This window comes from Myodes glareolus, chromosome 11 (assembly GCF_982192425.1).
Source record: "Myodes glareolus chromosome 11, mMyoGla1.1, whole genome shotgun sequence".
Lineage (NCBI taxonomy): Eukaryota > Metazoa > Chordata > Mammalia > Rodentia > Cricetidae > Myodes > Myodes glareolus.
Window position 1 is genome coordinate 85,530,317 of NC_142036.1, and position 20,218 is coordinate 85,550,534.

At 42.9% G+C, this 20,218-nt stretch overlaps 2 protein-coding genes across 3 annotated transcripts in view; one reads left to right on the forward strand and one right to left on the reverse strand.

Moving 5' to 3' along the window:
• Positions 1-6,372, forward strand: part of Lrrc72 (leucine rich repeat containing 72) — a 45,081-nt gene extending 38,709 nt beyond the window's left edge. The window contains exons 6-9 of the mRNA XM_048415899.3: positions 24-113; positions 1,428-1,580; positions 5,047-5,074; positions 6,012-6,372. Coding sequence (XP_048271856.1) covers positions 24-113; positions 1,428-1,580; positions 5,047-5,074; positions 6,012-6,177 — 437 coding nt within the window. The 3' untranslated portion in view covers positions 6,178-6,372. The remainder of the gene's footprint in view (positions 1-23; positions 114-1,427; positions 1,581-5,046; positions 5,075-6,011) is intronic.
• Positions 6,373-9,555: 3,183 nt separating this feature from the next.
• Positions 9,556-20,218, reverse strand: part of Ankmy2 (ankyrin repeat and MYND domain containing 2) — a 53,148-nt gene continuing 42,485 nt past the window's right edge. For both annotated transcript variants that reach the window (XM_087911833.1, XM_087911832.1), the window contains 4 exons: positions 19,974-20,109; positions 15,264-15,392; positions 12,119-12,248; positions 9,556-10,622 (listed from right to left, as the gene is read on the reverse strand). In XM_087911833.1, the coding sequence (XP_087767959.1) occupies positions 10,441-10,622; positions 12,119-12,248; positions 15,264-15,392; positions 19,974-20,109 (577 nt within the window). In that variant the 3' untranslated portion in view covers positions 9,556-10,440. The remainder of the gene's footprint in view (positions 10,623-12,118; positions 12,249-15,263; positions 15,393-19,973; positions 20,110-20,218) is intronic.

Genomic DNA, 20,218 nt, shown 5'->3' on the forward strand with positions numbered 1-20,218 from the left:
TATTTTGGATTCTTCCTTTGCAGGTCTGTACCAAAACCCTCTATCCCAATATAACCTCTACCGTCTGACTATCATCTACCACCTTCCGGGAGTGGAGCTGCTTGACTGGAAACGTAAGGATACTTCTTTCCCACAGAAACATCTAGAATCTGTCTTGTAAAATAGCGCTTTAGAGAATGCAGGACACCTGGAAGAGTTTGCCCTCATGAAAGCAAACCACCAGCTAATTGTGAATGGAAGCTGTTCTGTCATTCTCTATGACATGCCAGTTCTCAGAAATTCACCCTAGCTCAGGAACTCTGCTTAACTAGGTTAGTCATGTTGCCCAGTGGGCGGACAGTTCTCTCCTTTAGTTCAGTCTTCAGATATTAGCACAGTGACTGCCAAATTGGGTTTTGGTTTGTTTATTATTTTGTATGGATATGTGTTTGCCTGCTTATGGGTCTGTGGACCACTTTCATGCCTTATGCCGACAGAGGCCAGAAGATGTTGAACTCCCTCCTACTAAAGTTACAGATGGTTATGGGCCGCCATGTGGGTGCTGGGAATGGAACTTGGGCCTCTGGAAGAGAAGCCGGTGCTCTTAACCACTAAGCCATCTCTCCAGCTCTTGATGCCAAATTCTTTACCTCCTGACACTGGTTTCCTATCTTGAAAATGATTTATACCAAATTTCTTGAGGCCTAAATTCTAAAAATGATCTTCTGTGAAATTCTGTAAGTTTGAATTATTAAACAGGGACTTCTGACACATATCTATTCCTGTAAACTAGCAAGTTTAGTTTGTAGAAGCCGTATATGCACAAATCATGTTCAGGAATTCCATTGTGCACTGTTGGGGCCTAATTCACCGCAAGTACCGCATGGTCTATCTCTTACCCACTACCTTTCCACAGAAGATCCTTCATGGGTCATTACTGTGGGAAGTCTTTCCATGAGGATAATCAAGAACCAACTGCCTCCGTTCCAACAGTGTGAGGGGACAGGGTGCTCCCTGCTGCCACGTCAGCCATATGTTGACACGTGCTGGAGCCCCAGGAGTATGTTAGACCATGATTGAGCTTCCACCGTGTGACAGGAGGACTTCTCCTGAGTGTTCATGAGATTATAGGAATGCCTTTGAAATCCCTTCTTGAAATCTGGTTCAATAATATCATCATACATAAGCAAAATATATTTCTGTGTGTATGTGTGTGCTCATAGGTGGCCGCACTTGTATGTGCTGGTGCTTGTGCATGTATGTGGAGGTCAGAAGTTGACACTGGCTGTCTCCTTTGATCTCCCTCCTCCATGTGTATTGAGGCAGGGTCTCTCCTGTACACAACTCACTGATTTGGCTAGTCAAGCAGCCTCATTGCTCAGTTCTCTTTGGTAATCATTCTGTATGCCTGTGTTAATTCTACAAATGGTCTTTTTTGTCTTTTTCAGTAGTTACAGATAAGGAGAGAAGATCCAAGATCACCATTTTTAACCATAAAAAATCTCATATCATTCAATCGATAGCATTTGGAGGAAAAGTGGATACCTCATGGAACCCCAAATTAACAATAAGGCAAAAGCGAGTCTCAAGACTCCCTTCAGGTACTGTGTAAGAACAAAAAGGAGATTAAAAGTCAGGAAGCTTCAGGAACACTTGATTGTCATAATAACTGCAACTTACTTTGCTTACAGTGAAGTAGCTTCTAATTAATCTCCAGTATTACATTATAACTTCATATTTTCCCTGTTGATGCAATAAATATCACAACTTTCATCTTCCTCCTCCTGAGGCAGCATGGTGAAAATGAGGGGATACCATGAAGCCGCTCTCCAGGACCCAGTGTGGTAAAAAAGGACCAAAGATAAGCTGTCAGCGTTATGACCAACATAGCAAGATAGTTTTCTCAGTGAAGGGTAGACATTTTTTATGATATCAGAAAAATATTAAGGCAAAATGAAGATCATTTGTAATTTTACCAACCAGAAATTAGCACTCTTCATACCTTGGTTATACTCACATCCAAGGTGTCACATAGAACTATTACAAATAATTTCAGTTATGTTTTCTTAGTCAGCACTAACTTTAGGTAACATACATCCAAACAGATTTACTTTTCTCACATAGCGAAGGGCACAGGGGCTAGGTAAAGAGAGGTACTGTAAAGTTCTGGAAGAAAGACTGACAGACTTAGCCACACAAAAGTAAAAGCTATGATGCAGCCTAGAGTCAAAATTAAAGTTGGAGAAAGCATTGCAACATATCACAGGTGGGAATTAATCCTCACAATCCCTAGCGGCTTTCACAATTCCATTTTGTCCCAGCAGGAGAGCTAAGGATGCCAGCAGCACAGTGCTTGCCAGGCATGCCCAAAGTCGGTTTGCTCTCCAGCACCAAAAGAGACACAAAACAAAACAAAAACAAAACCGCCTTGCAGGACAGGACCCAGATATCAGGAAGCCGAGACAGGAGGATCATGTGTTCCGAGTCAGCCTGGGCTACAGAATAAGATCCTGTAAACAATGAACAAATAACCTCAACAAAACACACAACGGGCTGGGGCAATGGATCAGTGCTGGGCAAGCATGAGTTAGGACTCCCAGGACAAACGGGAAGCCCTTAGTGACAGCATCGAAGGGAATAAGGAAGCGAAGGAAGAGTGGAGACGGTCAGAGCCCCAAGGCTTGCTGGCCAGCCCATCAAGCTGAAATGGTGGGTTTCGGTTCCCATGGGAAACCTTGTCTCTAAGATGGGTGGAAAGTGATGGAGGAACCTGAAGGACATCTCTACCTCCATCCACACGCATGCAAGGCGAGTGTAACTATGTGCACACGTATGTCAACTCCACCGTGCACACGCAGGCCTAACACACACACACACACACACACACACACACACACACACCATTAAAGTCAAATAAAACAAAACCCCAGTAGATAAAACAACAAATGACATAAACAAGTCATTTGTAGAGAGGAAGAAATGGATGCAGTGAGCATTGTCATCACTTATGGCCAAAGAAGTGCAAACCAGAGCAGTAGGTACCCTTTCCTCCAACATGGAGGGAAAAAATATCTTTAAAGGAAAAAGAAGGGGAAATGAAAGCTTAGTACGTGTGCTTTACAAAACCATGAACTAGGTGAGCTGGCTTGGAGACAAGACTGCAGTACCTGTCAGCATTTGGCAGAGAAAGCAATCTGCAAACTCTCCTACATGAGTCTATAAACACACAGGAAAGAAAAACATGAGGCTTTTCTTTGTGCCGCCTTTTTATAACAGTAAATGCAGAAGAACTCTCTAATGGCCATTCACAGGGGAATAGTGCATTACCACACACTCACACAACACAAACTATCCCACTATAGACTTGTGTCCTGATATATTCGTAGTATTTAAAAACATAAAGCTGTGGATCGAGCAGTGGTGGCACACACCTTTAGTCCCAACACTCAGAAGGCAGAGGCAGGTGGATCTCTGTGAGTTCAAGGTCAGCCTTGTCTACTAAGCACATTCAGGACAGCCAGGGATACACAGAGGATTGAAACTTGAAAACCCAGAACCAACAAACAAACAACCTGAAGCTATAATATGGAATGATAGCAGAGCTGTGGTGTGTGTGTGTGTGTGTGTGTGTGTGTGTGTGTGTGTGTGTGTGTATGGTGTGTGTGTGTGTGGTGTGTGTGTGTGTGGTGTGTGTGTGTGTGGTGTGTGTGTGTGTATGGTGTGTGTGTGGTGTGTGTGTGTGTGGTGTGTGTGTGTGTGGTGTGTGTGTGTGTGGTGTGTGTGTGGTGTGTGTGTGTGTGTGGTGTGTGTGTGGTGTGTGTGTGGTATGTGTGTGGTGTGTGTGTGGTGTGTGTGTGTGGTGTGTGTGTGGTGTGTGTGTGTGTGTGTGTGTGTGTGTGTGTGTGTGTGTGGTGTGGTGTGTGTGTGTGTCTGTGGTGCGGGCACATACCTGCAAGGGTCCACAGCTGTGAACACGCATGTAGACACTCGCATACCGGTGTCTTCCTCGATTGCTTATGGTCTCACTGAATGGGAAGATCACTCTTAGATCTGTGTGGGTTTGCTGGTCAGAGGGAGAGATGAGGAGATCTGAGTCAGAGAGTCCCGACTGTTCGTGATGACCACATTCTGACGACCTAATGTAACTGTGGCTAACTATCTGCTAGAAAGAGGGGAACCTAAACGTACTCACCATCCACATACCCAAAAAGAAAATGACACCTGTGTGAGATGCACAATGTGAACAGTAACTGCTATTTCACGTTGCATGTGTGTGCGCACGCACACCCAAACATCTTGTAGCACGCCACAATGTGTATAATTGCTAATTTTCAGTTATATCCCAATAGCACTGTGGGGAGAGAGGAAAAGAGCCTGGGGAGACAAGAAAGGCCAGGAGACTTGGGCAGCCACTTGTGAAAGGCACGGTGCCACAAGCTCTTGGCTGTGTCCTCTCTTGCGGACTGGCAAGAAGGTTCGCGGAAGGCTTTAGTGCCCCGACAGGTGCAGGAAAGTTCTGTCTTTGGCGCGGTACCAGGCCTTCTGGAGAGGAGTAAACAAGGCCCTGGTAGACTGGGAGGTACCCCAAGAGCTCCAGGCTTGAGGTCTGGCCCTTCAGCGCTAAAGCTTTGGAACATAGAGTCTTGTGATCTTGGATTTGTTCTTTCTTTGAAGTTCATGCCAAGAGTCCAGATGGCTGAGATGGCCCTAAATACTTCTCCTGAGTATTCTCTTACAGAAGCTCATACTCATCAGAAGAAAAAGGGGTTCTTTCTTTCCGTGTATGAACCTTGTTTATGAAAGATTCTAACTGGACTCCATTGGCAGCTAAGCTGATTCAGAATATTATTTTCAGGGTTCTGAGATTAGCCTTATATTAAAGACTGCCCCAAAGCCTAAAGCAAAATGCGTTACCTAAGGGAAAAGTCCAATTATATATGAGTCATATATTTTGTGATATTTTAGATATTTTTGTCAGTTTGCTTGAAAAGATATCTAACAGTGTCTCATTACTTTTGATTGCTGACCAAATGTTTGAAAAATACTAATTAAGAATTTTATTTTTAGATTTTGCATTTGGGGATAATGTTGACAAGTAAGTATTACTTTAAAAAATTTTATATGTTTGCTTTTATTGTCAGACTGTTTCATAATTGTCTCATTTCTAAATCATCCCTATCTTCTAACATAGATTTTAATTAATTAAAAGGCATTGGCCTTTCAATAGGTGGGAAAATGGTTGTTTTTCTTTGACAAGTGAGTTGCAACTATGTGTTCAATCTGACATATTCAGGCTTTTAATGTGATAATTATAACTTCAAGTGAGTAGGTGATTGTATAAAATTTTAAAATTTGTTGAGAACTATTAGCTATTGCAAATGAGGAACTCGGATTGTTTGCTTTGCCTCTAAATATGCTCAGTTACAGCAATTATCATATAGAGTAACATTTTACATTCACAAGAATTTACATTTCCTAAAGCAAATAGTTCGGTAATTCTGCAGAAGACATTTCAAATTCATGAATACTAATGGATCTAAAACCATTACTTTTATATGTACTACTGTTTTTTTGGGGGAGGGTTCAATGTTTAAAAAAAGTTCTCATCATTTACAAAATATGTGGGGAAGTAACTTCAAAATAAAATGTTTACAATATTAATATGCATCATACCAAAAACCATTTCCAGGTTGCTATTTGACAGTTTTCCCACTATGAAAACATGGTAATGTGAGACTTTTATAATAGATCCTGAAACATATATCCAGACACTCCACTTTAAAAATTAACCATGTGCACAATAAAAATTGTGCCACTTGGCCTGAAAGTCAGGGCAGTAAAGCCCACAATGTTGGCTGGGATGTACTCAAGTTATTAACTTAAATACCAGCTTCAGGGCTTCAGGTGTGCCCCAGAGATGAAGTACTTCTGCAAGATGCCTAAGGCCCTGGATGCCACCCTCAGTACACAGTCACACACAGAGTCATGCTGGTCAGACCTACTTACTTTTGATCTATTTGCTACCTTTGCAGGACTGTGTTTGACGACCCAGAAGACGCTGTGTTTGTAAGATCCATGAAGAGGTCTTTGATGGCCATCACTTCCATGAACTGGGACACGGTTCCCACACGAGAGGAAGAGTATGAAGAGACAAAAAGGATGGACTCAGCCCAGATGGTGACGCTATCCCTGAGATAACTTTCCAAACTCCTCATGCTGCTCAGAAGAATGTTAAAACGTCCCTGACTTAGACCAATACTCACCTACTACAACCTGAGGTTTATAAATGGAGCAATCAGTGATGGAAAAATGATTCTTACACTATAGGCTTCTTATTGTAAATGTTTACTTGAGTTACTCATGAATAAAGGAAACTCTTAATGTGAAACTCAACACAGAATCTCTAAGATAATCAAGGTCGTGTACCTGGCACTATTGATCAAGTAATAAAGCATTAGCAACTCTCTAAAAGCCCCTTCTTGTTAGCAGGCGCTGTTTACCCTTCCGCACAAACCACCATTCTGATCTCTAAAGAGTGAGTTTCATGGTGAAGCTTGATTGTGCAATCAAGAGCAAGCCATATAAATGCAATCACAAGAATGAACACGTCGGGTGTGACTTCTCACACTGGCTGTTCTGAGGCAGCTCTGTTGCTGTCATAGCGACGGCTCTGCCGTCGTCACTGCCGTCCAGCAGTCCACCATGTGACCATACCACAGTTCAATTATCCAGTGCACTGTTTGCCCATCTCTGGGACACTGGGCAGTTCTGGGCGTGGGCTGATTGTTGGCTTGGCCTCACCAGAAGTACCATGCTAGGGAATAAAGGAACTTGATGGCCTTTACCAATTGCCTGGGGCCAGCTGACAAAAGTTAACCCTTCATCTCAAGCCCATTGCTCCCTTCTATGACTTAAGAGCTCTGCCAGCTTATAAAATGTGGTGACATTTCTCCCGATCCTGCTCATGCTCAGACAATATGGACATATGGAAGAGGGGAAGACATGACCGCTGTAATAATGAATCAGTTCTTGGTTCCATGTTCCTGGCCTGAGTCTGAACATTCAGGTGTGGTTCCTGATGAAAAGGTCGGATAGGACCAGGAGAAGAAACGATTTGAGCAGTGACGGTCCTTGGTGTCGTGGCAGGAACGGTTGTTTGGTATTCAACGTCAGGGGAGAGATGGCATCAGTGTGTTCTCTCCCTCCTTCCCTGATCGCTGACTTTGAGGGGGTCCCGGTGTTAGGACACCCAGTCTTCTGGAGAAGCTCATGCGCTGTGAGCCTCCAAGAAAAAGCTCACAGTAGTTTTCACAGGCTCTTTAGCAAGGTCACGGGGACACAGCTGAGACCCAGTACTGCTCTTCAGATAGTTCTGGGTATTCTATCACGCTGTCCTCATACTGACGACCTAAGGAACTGACAGAAGCTGCTCATCAGGAGCTGGGTCCCAGCCAAACCTCCAAGTAACAATATAGGCAGCATGTGTGTGGGGGTGGGGTGGGGTGGGGGTGCATGTGTAGAATCCATTTCAGTGAAAATGGTGCCGTCAGGACTGGGCTTAAGGAGACCTGTAAGTGGTATACGCAGTATTTTAAAAATTACTCTAGCAAGTGACGGACAAGATACTACAATCTCTAGATTAAGCACTGAAAGATAGGATAAAATAAAAAGGGCTACAGCAGCAACAGAATGTGTGGGGCGGCCCTTTGTAAGGATAGGCTGTGTGGTATAACTGTAATAAAAATGCACGGCATAAACCCTTGTAACAGTGACAAAAAAGAATGGGAAATTCACTTTAGTTCTTAAACTATCGACAAATTGAAGCATGCCTCACTTGGTTGAAGAAAAAGGTTTATATATATATATATATATATATATATATATATATATATATATATATATATATACACTAGTTCTGTAGTGTTTCGACGGCCTTGTTTCCTTGCCTGTAGCTGGGCAGAGGAAAGTTAGGCAGGGCTGGTGGGTGCAGAGAAAGAGAGCCAGCCAGTCAGCCAGGAACCAGCCAGCCAACTACAGAGGGAGCAGGAAAGCAGGATGGATGGTATAGAGATGAGGTAAGTGAGTCTCAGGACAGCACGCAGATTAATAGCAATGGGTTAATTTAAGTTTAGGTCAAAGCTAAGGCTGAGCATTCATAACAATGAGTCTCCTTGTCTTTATTTGGGAGCTGGTTGGTGGCCCAGAGAAAATGCCAACTACAGGTTTTTCTGATGCTGACTGAGCAGGCACTGACCCGTGAGGACAGCAGAACGCTATTAGGAGTCACTTTATTGCTAAGTTCCTTCAGTAGAACAGTAGCGTTCGGCTTTACCCTAGATCCCTGGGCTGTCTAGTCTCAGGTTCTCAGTAAACCAAGCAGCGCTGGGATGGGTTCCTTCTCCTGGAGTGGGCCGTAAATCAAATCAGATGTTGGTTGGTTACATAAGCAAGGCTGTGCCGCCATTGCACTAGGGTATCTTGCAGGCAGGATACCACAGTAGGTCAAAGTGATTGTAGTCAGGTTGTTTATGTTTCTCCCTTGGTGGATGCAGAGCACTTTCTGGAAACAAGAACCCTAGGCAGTAGGGGAGGAGACTGCATGTAGAGGGGCCAACCAAGCCTCACCCTGATTTTAGACTTACAGATTCCACAACTCTTAGAAATAAGTATTTGTGGTTTAAGACACTCGGTGTGGGGTCACTTATAAGCCCAAACCGGCCAAGACTACCTGATGTATTAGAGTTACCTGAGAAACAGCAGCTACAGACAAAGACCTATGTAGAGAATAACATATAAGGAAGTGCATGTCCACTGTGGGGGCAGATGAGTTCTAGGCATGCAGTGTGGCTAAATTCCCATCTAAGCTGATGTTGTTACTTTGAGTTTGCAACACAGTGTGGGGTAAAAGGCTGCAGAGTGTTCTTAGGACTTATGGAGATGGGGGTGGGTACTATGAGTGTTTCTGTGTTGTAGGCCTCTTCATCCCTTAATTCCGGGACACATGAAGCAAAAAAGAACACCCAGAGAACTCACCAAGTGTCGGTGCATGGATTCCAGGGTTCTTAGGCAGGTTGTCAGAGCCTAGCATAGTGTGCGGCTGACAGCCCACTTAGGAAGGCATGAGGAAGATGGCGTGAGCATGCATTCAAAGTCATTATAATGCACGGAGCGCTGTAACATACAGAGAGCCCTGGATGGTTTGTTCGCTCACAACCAGAAGGGTTTATCATTGTGCAGACGAGGCGTGTTGATGCCTGGCTTCGTTTTGCAAGGGAAGCTTGTTACAACTGACAGGCTTAAACAGGATAGTTAACTTTCTAACTGTGAATTTACTCACATGGAGTCATCCCTGAACAACGATCGTAGCATATGGAAGGACAAGTGTGCTGGGCTGGAAGAAAAATGGCAAGAAGGGAGATTAGAATCAACAGGCCGCAGGAATCTGACCAGCTGAGTGAGGGAAGAACCAGTTGTTTTACACTATATAACCTTGACGTCATTCCTTCATATTTGCTAGCCTTCATACTTGTTAGCGTCTCTAACATTCGGCCCCTTGGCATAAATTCTGAAACAAGATGAAGCGTGTATGTATGTAGATTTATTTTAAAACCAACGGGAAACTGAAAGACAGCACCTTCATCAGACATGACACACCAACTTGGCTTACATGCCACATACATTAAAATACAGAGCAGGATACCTTTAAAATGACAGCTATAAGTCACAGTCTGTGGGTAGGATGAGGCTCATGGGAGTGTACAGGAAGATAAAAGTTGGCCTTTCGGGTAAGAGTGTGGTTTTACAGGAAGCGCGTGTACAGTGACTACCCAGTGCTAACACCACCCTTCTGAATGCTCAAATCCTATAGAGATTATTGCTGCAGAAAACATTGGGTTCACAGCGCTCTTGATATTTTCTATCTGAACTACAGCAGGCTGCATTACGGCAAAGCTCTTTAAACAGAGTGTTCCTCATTACAGCTCTGGGCGTCCAGCTGCAGGACAATAAAAACTACTCAGATATACTTCATTCACAGGCAAGTTTTGCTTTTTCTGACAGCCCGCTTCTGTACCCATGATTTCTCTCCCCCTAAACATTATTTTTCTTTCACATCTTCCCTGTTTTTTTTTTTTTTTAACTTGTTTCTCCTTTAAGGGGATTTGTTTTCCTTTGCGAACAATCACTGGGGAGCCAGAAGAGGAATGGACTTTTTTTTTTTTTTTTTTTTTTTTACATTTTGAAAGAAAATAATTTCCGTAGAAATGCCTGTTCATCTATAGAACAGAAATGAGCATGAATTCAAGGTGTGGGAGGTAGCTTTGCTTGAAAGCCTCTAGTCTAGGGATGCACGGTCCTGGCACCGTGCCATGCAGCATCACAGCCAATGAAGATACATTCATATGAGTTCTGCAGGAATCTGCTGGGATGAAGACAGCCCACGCTGGCCACCGCCAACAGCGCTTACTCCTCAGACAGCTGGGGCCCTGCAGGAGCATCCTGTGCGTGGGCCAGTCCAGCTTCATCTCTGGGTTCTCTGGCTCCTTCCACAGGGTCATCAGGAGTGGAATTTTCCTGGGAGATGCCCACTTCAGCCTCTGGCTGATCTTCAGTAACATGGTTAGAGTTGGCATCGAGCTTCCCGTCTGAGAAAGAGAAAAATGTGTTTGTTGCTATTGTGCGCCAGACAGTCTAGTAATGTCACACTATTAATCACAGTCTCTAAGTGGGACAGTCTATCACTCACTTTTATTCAAATTGTCACTATTGTCCCTAGTAGTAGTGACCCTGAGAAGATGGGTTGGGTACTTACTCCAAGCTTCACGGAAGCCTGTGTGGTTCTAAGGCCAGAACTCTGCATCAGAATTGTCTGGGGTTGACAAAAATCTGCATTTAATTAACTTGATGTCCTTGAGAAGGTAACAGACTTAGTTAATTTTTATTGATAAAAGCCTACCTATTTTCTGTCCTCAACACAGGATTAAAAATGTTTAGTCAGCTGGGTATCAGAAGCAGAGACAGGTGGATCTCTTTGAGTTCAAGGCCAAACTGGTCTACAAGCTCCAGGAAGCTACGGTTACACAGAGAAATCCTGTCTCGGAAACTTAAAGAAAAAAAAAGTTTGATCCACAGCAAAGAAGGCAAAATAGGAAGACTAGTCTCTTAGTGGCAAATGTTTCATTTTAAAAAATAACTCTGTGCCAGGCAATGATAGCACAAGCCTTTAAACCCAACACTCGGAATGCAGAGACAGGCAGATCTCTGTGAGTTCAAGGCCAGCCTGGTGTACAAGAGCTAGTTCAAGGACAGGCTCCAAAGCTACAGAGAAACTCTGTCTCGAAAAACAAAACAAAACAAAACAAACAAAAAAAAGAACAAAAACCAACCAAACAAAAAAACTGTGTGCACACCATTCAATTACACGAAACGATAGAAGAGCCACCTTTTATGAGTAGACATGAAAATGACTAGGAATAGTTAGTTGATTGTACAGAGCCAATGCTTTCCAGCTAAAGCTTCCAAGAAAGCAGGATATATTCCCAGGATGGGGAAGTCCCTGGAATATGAGAATCACTGTAGAAGCAATTCAGAGCTACAGAGCAAAAGCAGTCTCTCATCTCTTCTGGAAAGAAGGGAAGATGAATAATACATTGCTCTCATGCTTGCAGAGTGGAGTGTGCACATCAGATCTAAAATTTGATCTATCATTTACAAATAAACTATAATCTCATTCATAATGTCGAACTGTAATTAAAAGTGTAAAGGCTTCTAACTTTAAAGTATTGTGGTAGCCTTTGGGACATTCGAGGCCTATTCGATAACCCTAAAAACCCTTCACGAGTGATCCATGAAGACTCCCACCACTCCAGGGAAGTTAAATGTGTAACCACATCATTAGAATGTCATGTGTCTGGTTGCCTTCCACGAGTGACCCGTGAAGACTCCCACCACTCCAGGACAGTCAAACATGGTGTAACCACATTGTTGGAATGTCATGTTGTCTCAGATGACTGTGTTCTATGTGTGTCCCAAAGCTGATTATCCCCTCAAGGAGGGATAGCTCCTCTGTATGTAGAGTCAGTGACACCGAGCCTTCTTGTCACTCGCAAAGGGATAGCATAAGCTCTGGATGGGTACATACTCTTTTCCTCCTGCTTCTTATGCTTGGCAGCTTCGGATTGTTGCTTCTCATAAACGTCTTTCAGACTCTTACACATCTTCTTATGTGCGAACCAGTGTGTTTTCTGGCAGGTCTGGTCACAGTATATTACCTAAAATCCATTACAAATTGGTTTTCATTTTAAGACTTAGAATTGGATGGTTCCCCAACAAACATCAAACCAAGAACTATTCTATAAAGATGCTGTTTCCCATACTTAAAGAAAAACCTATTATATGATGCCTGGTTGTACATAATTTAACTGTATATTGGTCCAAGAGTCTATGGAACATTTGGTAACTGGCATTTTAAGAACCTGGGACCCCAATATTTGGGAAGTAGAGGCAGGAGAGTTAGGATTTGAGCATGGTCTCAATAGAAAACAAAACTGTGGTATGGGAGGTCCTTCTGTATATGTGTTACTTTTATTGGTTGATGAATAAAGTTGTTTCAGCCAATGGTTTAGCAGAGTAAAGCCAGGAGGGAAATCTGAACAGAGATAGAGACAGAGTAGGAAGAGTCAAGGGGACACTATGCAGCTGCTGAAGGAGACAGGCACTAGAAACTTACTGGTAGGCTATATATCTAATGATGATACACAGATTAATAGAAACGAGTTAACTTAAGATGTAAGATTTAGCTAAAAAATACATCTAAGCCATCAACCAAACAATGTTGTAATTAATATACTTTCTGTGTGATTATTCAGGCCTGGGCAGCCAGGAAATGAACGAGCAGCCTCCATTTACATAATGGAGCCAACATGGGGCAACTACAGCCACATAAAACCTGAGAGAGCTTGGGAAGGAACTCTAGACAGAAAAGAACAGAGTTAAGCACGGCTTCTTGGTAGTAGCATTTTCTCGGGTGGACTCTATTTGCTAGAGGCAAGTAGAGGCATGATTCCTTTAAGAGAAGGCTTCCTGGCAGCATTAGCAGGAAAAACTGCACAGCTCCTTCAAGAGCTGGCTTCCTGGTTTGTGCTGGGGGCACAAATGACTCTGGCGTCATAAGGAGGTCCTGCTATGGAGCACTTAAGGGGTCTGTGAGCAGCACGTGGCTTGTTGCTTAATGGTGGCAACATAGACCCGCTGGATCCCTGGAGCTGAGGCAATGAACAAGAGCAGTCGTAAATGTGCCTCCACCATATTGAAAGACCGAGAGGCGGAGCCATCATCCAGGGCTGTCATGACCATGCTGCTTACCATTTTAAAATGCTCCTTGTCAGAAAGGGATTTCAGATATACAACAGAACAGACTGAGACATAAAAGATCTCTAAATGAGTCACAGTGTGTTTAAAAATGTAAGTAAGCTTTAGGGAAAAAATAGGTATAGACCGAAAAAGAAGTACAAACAGTCATATATTAAAGGAGCAAAGAAAATAAATACTAAAAAGTAATAGAGTAAATGAACAAGCCATGTATGGAAAATACATGGGGAGTCTGAATTGTGTATATTATCGTGTTTTCTTAGAGTTTTTTGAGTGCAGAGAGACATTTGATTCTGGGGGCTACTAAGCTAAGGAAATATAAAAAGGTATCTTGACTTCAGAATTTGAGTCTGAGGGTATTTTACTTTGGAAAAGAGGTACTGCTTTGGTTTCCACAGAGGATGGGAACCTGTGCATTACTTCCAGGCTAATGTGGTTTGATGGAACAAGATTCTCCTGAAAGGCATCCATAAACCCTAAAAATACTTTGCCCAATAAACAGGAAGCAGTTTGGAGAAAACAATGACCAAATTCCCAAAATGATAGTTTATAAATGTTTTCATTTAAAGTGGGTTGATAATAAATGGTTAAATGATCACAGTCAATCTCTTTCTTAAAAACAGTGGGGGAGGGATATGATATAAAGATGAATACTTTGCATTGGTATAGATCTTGGTCTATTGGTACAAATTTAAGGTTGATTTTGTTCACTGTATCTATGTATTTCTGTTCTTGCTTAGCAGAGTAAAGCCAGGAGGGAAAACTGAACAGATATATATATATCTGTTATATATATATAACAGAGAGAGAGAGAGAGAGAGAGAGAGAGAGAGAGAGAGAGAGAGAGAGAGAGAAGGCAGAATCAAGGAGACATCACGTAGCTGCCAAAGGCGACAGATGCTGGAACCTAACCCATATGCCACAGCCTCGTGGTGATATATAGATTAATAGAAATGGGTTCATTTAGCATATAAGAGCTAGCTAACAATATGCCTAAGCCATTGGCCAAACAATGTTGTAATTAATATCGTTTCTGTGTGATTATTTGGGTCTGGGTGACTGGGAAATGAATGAGCAGCTTCTATTTACAAAACTGAAAAACTCAAAAAAAAATCCCTTTGCATTTCTGGTTGCCTACTTCTTCTTCTAGCACAGCCCTGAGAACATGTTCAGGTTCCAGACTGCCCCAGCTGAAGGCAGCCTGCCACAAGAAGTGTGACTATGAACGTAAACGTTGCTTTCAGAGGGCTTTTCTAGGTGCACTAGCTCTTACACCATGAGCCCTACTTCACAGAGGACAAACAGACTTTAGTTTAGAAAGTAACATAAGCAGGTAAATCTAGAGAAGCAGATGATGCTGGTAGATACTGATGTCTCGAAATAATGAAGAGTTTCAACCTTGAAATAACAGATTAATGTAACCTGTGGGATTTAGTGAGTCTACTGGACACATTCGTGTGTACTGGGTCAGAATGGGAGAAGAACATAATCAGACTCTAGGAAACGGGAAAGTGGAGTTCTGAAGGATTGCCCTTTGTTGGCAGTTAAAAAGCGCTGGTTTAAAGAAGGAGGAGGTGATGAAGACAGAAGTCAACCTGAAATGTCACATGTTTGTGAGCTGTCCCAGTCTGGCTTTTCCTCGCCACACCAACCCATGTACTGGTGCTCTCTGACCCAGTTTCTCTTCTTTATCTTTTCATCTCCTTTTTTCCTATGTGGTAGTAGAAACTGAGGCACACGGGAAGTTCTCTTGCTGAGCTGCTCTTTAATATGCTAATTAATTAATAATCTAGTATGTTTACTTACTAGAATTTATTATAAGACTAATTTCAACTGCTACACTTATGTGAATTCAGTCGTCTGCTTGGAGCAGTCTTCCCCACACATCAATGAGTTTAGAAGAATTTCACTCTTACCATTTTGCAAACGGAGCATCTTTTACTGGCTCCTTTTTCCCCACAGGTGGTGCAGAACTCAACATCCACAAAACCCACTTGTCCTGTGATGGCTTGGGTAAGCACAGAGAACGCAGTGGGGTCAGAACCCTAGGAGTGTGAGGAAGAGAGAACATCCACTGAAATACCCGTGGAAGCCCACAGAGAGATTACTGGCGGTGTTGACTAGAAACAGTAGCGGGGAAGAAACCGCTAATGCTCATGACACAGACTCTATGAAGAAGAATCAATCTTTCGGATGTACTTTCTTCTACACAAATTATATAACAAGTAAGGCCTGATCTCCATAAATGAGAGGAAGAAAGTGTCCCTATTCTGGAATACAATCATAGACAATTAGTATTATTCAATAACTTCAGGAACAGGACAATGAACTTGCAGATTTTCTTTTACTGAGAATTGACATCAAGTCAATATTGATACCCTATGGAATAAACACAGAGCCCTCATTAATGTCTATCTCAATGCTTAAAGCATTTTTAATATACTTTCAAATATTCTACCCTCTTTAATAAATACTGAAGGAACTACATCAAGAAGTTTTTAAAATGTGAAACTTCATGTTATGTGACTGCTAAAAAAAGGTTGTGAAAATTTTTTAAAAACTTATGGAGAAAATGAAAAGGGTAAGTATTTACCTGAAACAAAGGCACTGAAACATTTTGAAGATAAGCAAAAGTAACAGGATATTCTAACTGGTCTTACCTGCTACCCGTTCACTGTCCTGGATTCTTAAATTTTGCACATTTATTCTCAAGCAAAACTTTGCCACTTTCTGTAATTTTCACCTGAGTCTTTACCACTTCCTCATGAGAATGTGTTTTTCTCTTATCTTACCAACTGTCATAATGGATTTTTACCAGACGTCACCTGAGAATTACGTCCCATACTTCCCTGAACACTGAAGATAGCCTTAAAAATATTCAGGGAATTCAAGAAGCATTTTAAAAAGCTGCTTTCCAAACTGTCAAGTCCTGAATCAGAACAACTTGCCACACAGAAGGCTAAGGATTCTGTTTTGAAATAAACGAAGTGGTAAGAAACATTTAGGCAAAATGAGCCTAGTGAATTTCACACTTCATCCAGAATGCAGGTGCACAGCCATTGTCCTCAAATACTGACATGCACCACCCTTGTTAAAAACGGAGGTCCAACCACTTAGTGCATACTCTCTAAATCAGAAATTCCGAGAGTGTAGTTCAGGGGCCTGCATTGTTAAAATACCCCAGATACTACCAAGATATACCAAAAATGTCAAATACTGGGCTTAATACTATACCAAATCTTTAAAAATCAGTGTAATTTTGCTTCATAAGTCCTTCTAGTTGTGGGATAAGATATGCAGAAGGAGTTTTATATCAGAAGGTAGTTCTCGTCTACCAATGAATAGAGAATCATACATTCGATAGACATTACAATCATGACATTCATGTTCAAGTATCTCTTTACAAAATTGCCTGAGACAGATTCATCATTAAGATAAGAGCCTTGTGGGAGCACTCAATACTCACACTCTTCCAGCTGAAATTGAGGACCAAATGCAGGACATTTTGTTAAGAGTACAGGCATGCATATGACCTACTGCTAGAGCATGGCCATGCGTGTGATCTACTGTTACAGCACAGCCGTGCATGTGATCTACTGTGAGAGCACGGCTATGCGTGTGATCTACTGCTAGAGCACGGCTATGCGTGTGATCTACTGCGAGAGCACAGCCGTGCATGTGATCTACTGCGAGAGCATGGCCGTGCGTGTGATCTACTGCGAGAGCATGGCCGTGCGTGTGATCTACTGCTAGAGAACAGCCGTGCCTGTGATCTACTGCGAGAACACGGCCATGCCTGTGATCTACTGCGAGAGCACAGCCGTGCGTGTGATCTACTGTGAGAGCATGGCCGTGCATGTAAACTATTCCTATCTAGAGAAGGACCAGAAAGAGCACACCTCACCAAACACTGGCTGTTATCTACCTTTGGGCATGCTGATGCTGACACCAAAATGGCAATGGTACTCTTTAGAGTAAAAACATGAGTTTAAAAAAGTGATAGACAAGGTAAACCCTCTGTCATAAAACTTGCTACAGTGCTCTGCTGAGATTTCCTAAAGAAAGCCATGTGTCACAATTCCTGTTGAGGTCTGTCAGAAGAAGTCAGAGTCTCACACACACAAAGGGAACCAAAACCTGTGCATCGGGGACCCAGGCACCAGAACTGGCAGAAGCAACAGTGATTGTCATGGTCATTAGTCTGTGACCCTCACATTACAGCAAGGAGCTGGTGTTACCTTAAAGGTGTAGGAACTTGCAATACCACAAACCCACAGATGGTAGCTATCTGGGAAACCCATTAAGTATTTAGAGAACTTGCTTGTTGAATGGGGGACTAGAGTAAGTCTTTGTGCGTGCCAGGTGGGTGTTCTATCGCTGAGTTACATTCTCTGTATTCTTTTTGCTTTTTATTGGAGATATGATCCTATGAAGCTGCTTATCTTCCTTGTAAATCTGCTCAGTAGCCCAAGCAGACCTTGAACTTATAACTCTCCTGGGTTAATCCCAAATAGTGAAAATGTCAGGCCTGGCCTCCTAGGTAGAACTCAGAATATGAAACTATTAAAGGACAAAAACCTTTGAAAGGGAGATCTTTCTAAATGACATTAAATGCCACTCAACTTTATTACTACCCTTTCCTGACAAAGTAAATCACCAGAAAAAAAAATTAAACATTATGCTTTAGGACATAATTATTGTTTTGTGAGGCTAAGATGAAATGCTGACACGCTCTGACTCTAAAAAAAGGTTGTTTTTAATTTTTCTGTATTGTGTGGGTGTATGCCAAGGCTGCATAGGTGGAGGCCAGAGGACTAAAAGTGGAAGTCAGTCTGTCCATCACAGACCACGCATAACTGGCTTGTCACTACCTCCATGCATGGCAGACATGAGTTAGTTTCTTAGAACTTAAAACACAAATTTTACCTTATCTATCTGATACTAAGAGGCTCTCTGTGACCACCGTCAAGTTTCAGGCTGGTGGCACGTGCCTTTACCTGCTGAGCCTTATGCTGGCCTCATAAACAGAAAGTTTATTCTTAAAAAAATTTTTTTTAGTGTATGCATTTGTGGGTGTGCGCACATGCTGGCACATGAGGGCCATGGCATACCATACACATGGGGATCAGGCACAACTCAGAGCTGATGCTTTTTTTCCACCATTGAATAGGGTGACTGAACTCAGGTTATCAGCGGCCGCCCTCTGAGGCACTGAGGGTTTATGTGAAAACCCAAGGCTGCTAGGTTTGTTGCTCTGCTCTCTCTCAGGGAGGTGCAATAACAGTTACCACTCACCAGTGCTGGGGACTCTGCATGACAGCCACTGCAGGCCACTTTTCTGACATAACTCTTCAAACGTCTCACCAACAGAGAGCAATTTAGTTTGCATGTAAATAAGAGACAGCCTTTATTCCACTGGACACACATGCAGCCCAGACTGTGTGAAGAGCACTTTCTCCGCGGGACAGACCGTTGTTCTTTCTGCCTGCCTGAGGAGGGAATGTGACCCACAGGCAATGTCTGTGCACACAAACACGCCTGTGTGAGCCTATGTGGTAGAGGAGAATGGGCGAGTGGGAGGATTCCTTAGTCCATTCCTGAGCCATCGTGTCTGGTCTGCTAGCTTTGGTTATTTGAGTGTATGTGAAGGAAGCCCCTACTGATTTAACTGTTGGCCAGAGCTTGCTATGGTCACCCACAATCATTTATCTTCACAGTTTGCTGCCCCATCTTTTAAAAGCCCACATGGTAAACAGCCAACTGTACTAAAAAGAGAAAAGCGCTTCTGTGTAAGAGGACCAGGGCCGTGCGGTATGAACGAACCACTGCCCAGGGGTAATCGTTTCACCAGGAGTACCTGGAACCCCCTTCCAGCTTGATTTCTCACACTGAGGATGATAATAAGGTCTACAGCAGGTTCAGAGACGTGAACAAAGGAAGCCACGTTGTTGGGACTACATCAGGCTAAAGGCTAATACAGGATTTGGTTGACATGCCTGGAAAAGCGTGAATTGGCATGGTGAACAGAAAACTATTCTAAACAGGAAAAGCATGGAGTGTCTTGTGAGACAGCACTTGAATATATGACGGAAAGACGAAGTAATGTAAAACAATGGCAGTAAAACTTACTTCCTAGAGCGAGACTATACAGCGTGTTCTGGTTGTTCGTTTGTTTGTTTAAAGTATAGAACATTCCTAATTAAAGGCACTAAAGTCGCACAGAAGAATCAGCGGCCCTTTGAGACTGCTGTCTGCAAGCACAGCCAGCCTAGTGTTGGCTCGCCCAGCTGTGGCCCATAGCCTGAACTCTGGTGCCCTAGAGGACCCGTCTGTGCACTCAGGAAATTTCCACTAGTAATTCTTGCAGCCAGCAAGGTGTGTGTGTGAGCCTCTAGCCCTTGGCAGATGGGTATCCAACTGGCACAGCATTCACAGAGCTGTACGATTTCTTTCTCTTACAACTACCTACTTTCTGATGTAGAGAAACGCTGCCAACTTATTTCCAGTTTGGCTCCTAAATGTTTCCCGAAACAATAAAAGCAAAGGGTACAGAGAACTTGTCATTGGGCCGCAGAAGCAGTGGCTGGGTCTTATTGGACAGTTAGCACAGAAGAGAGGAGCCTTACGATTTCCACCGGAGCAATGCTTCGAACCAGCTGCTGGAGGAGCGTGGCTTCGCAGTATGGGAACTTCCTGATGCTCTCTCTGATCAGTTTTTCCTGATACACTGGGAAGCCATCCGAAGCTCTGCCTTTCAACAAGCTGAAGAACAGGTTGTAAACAGTCCAAGGTGAATCATTAAAGCCATTCCCTCCTAGGGAGACCCAAAAGCTTTTAACGGTTTCCTGTTAAAATTGCTAGGGTCTCCTCA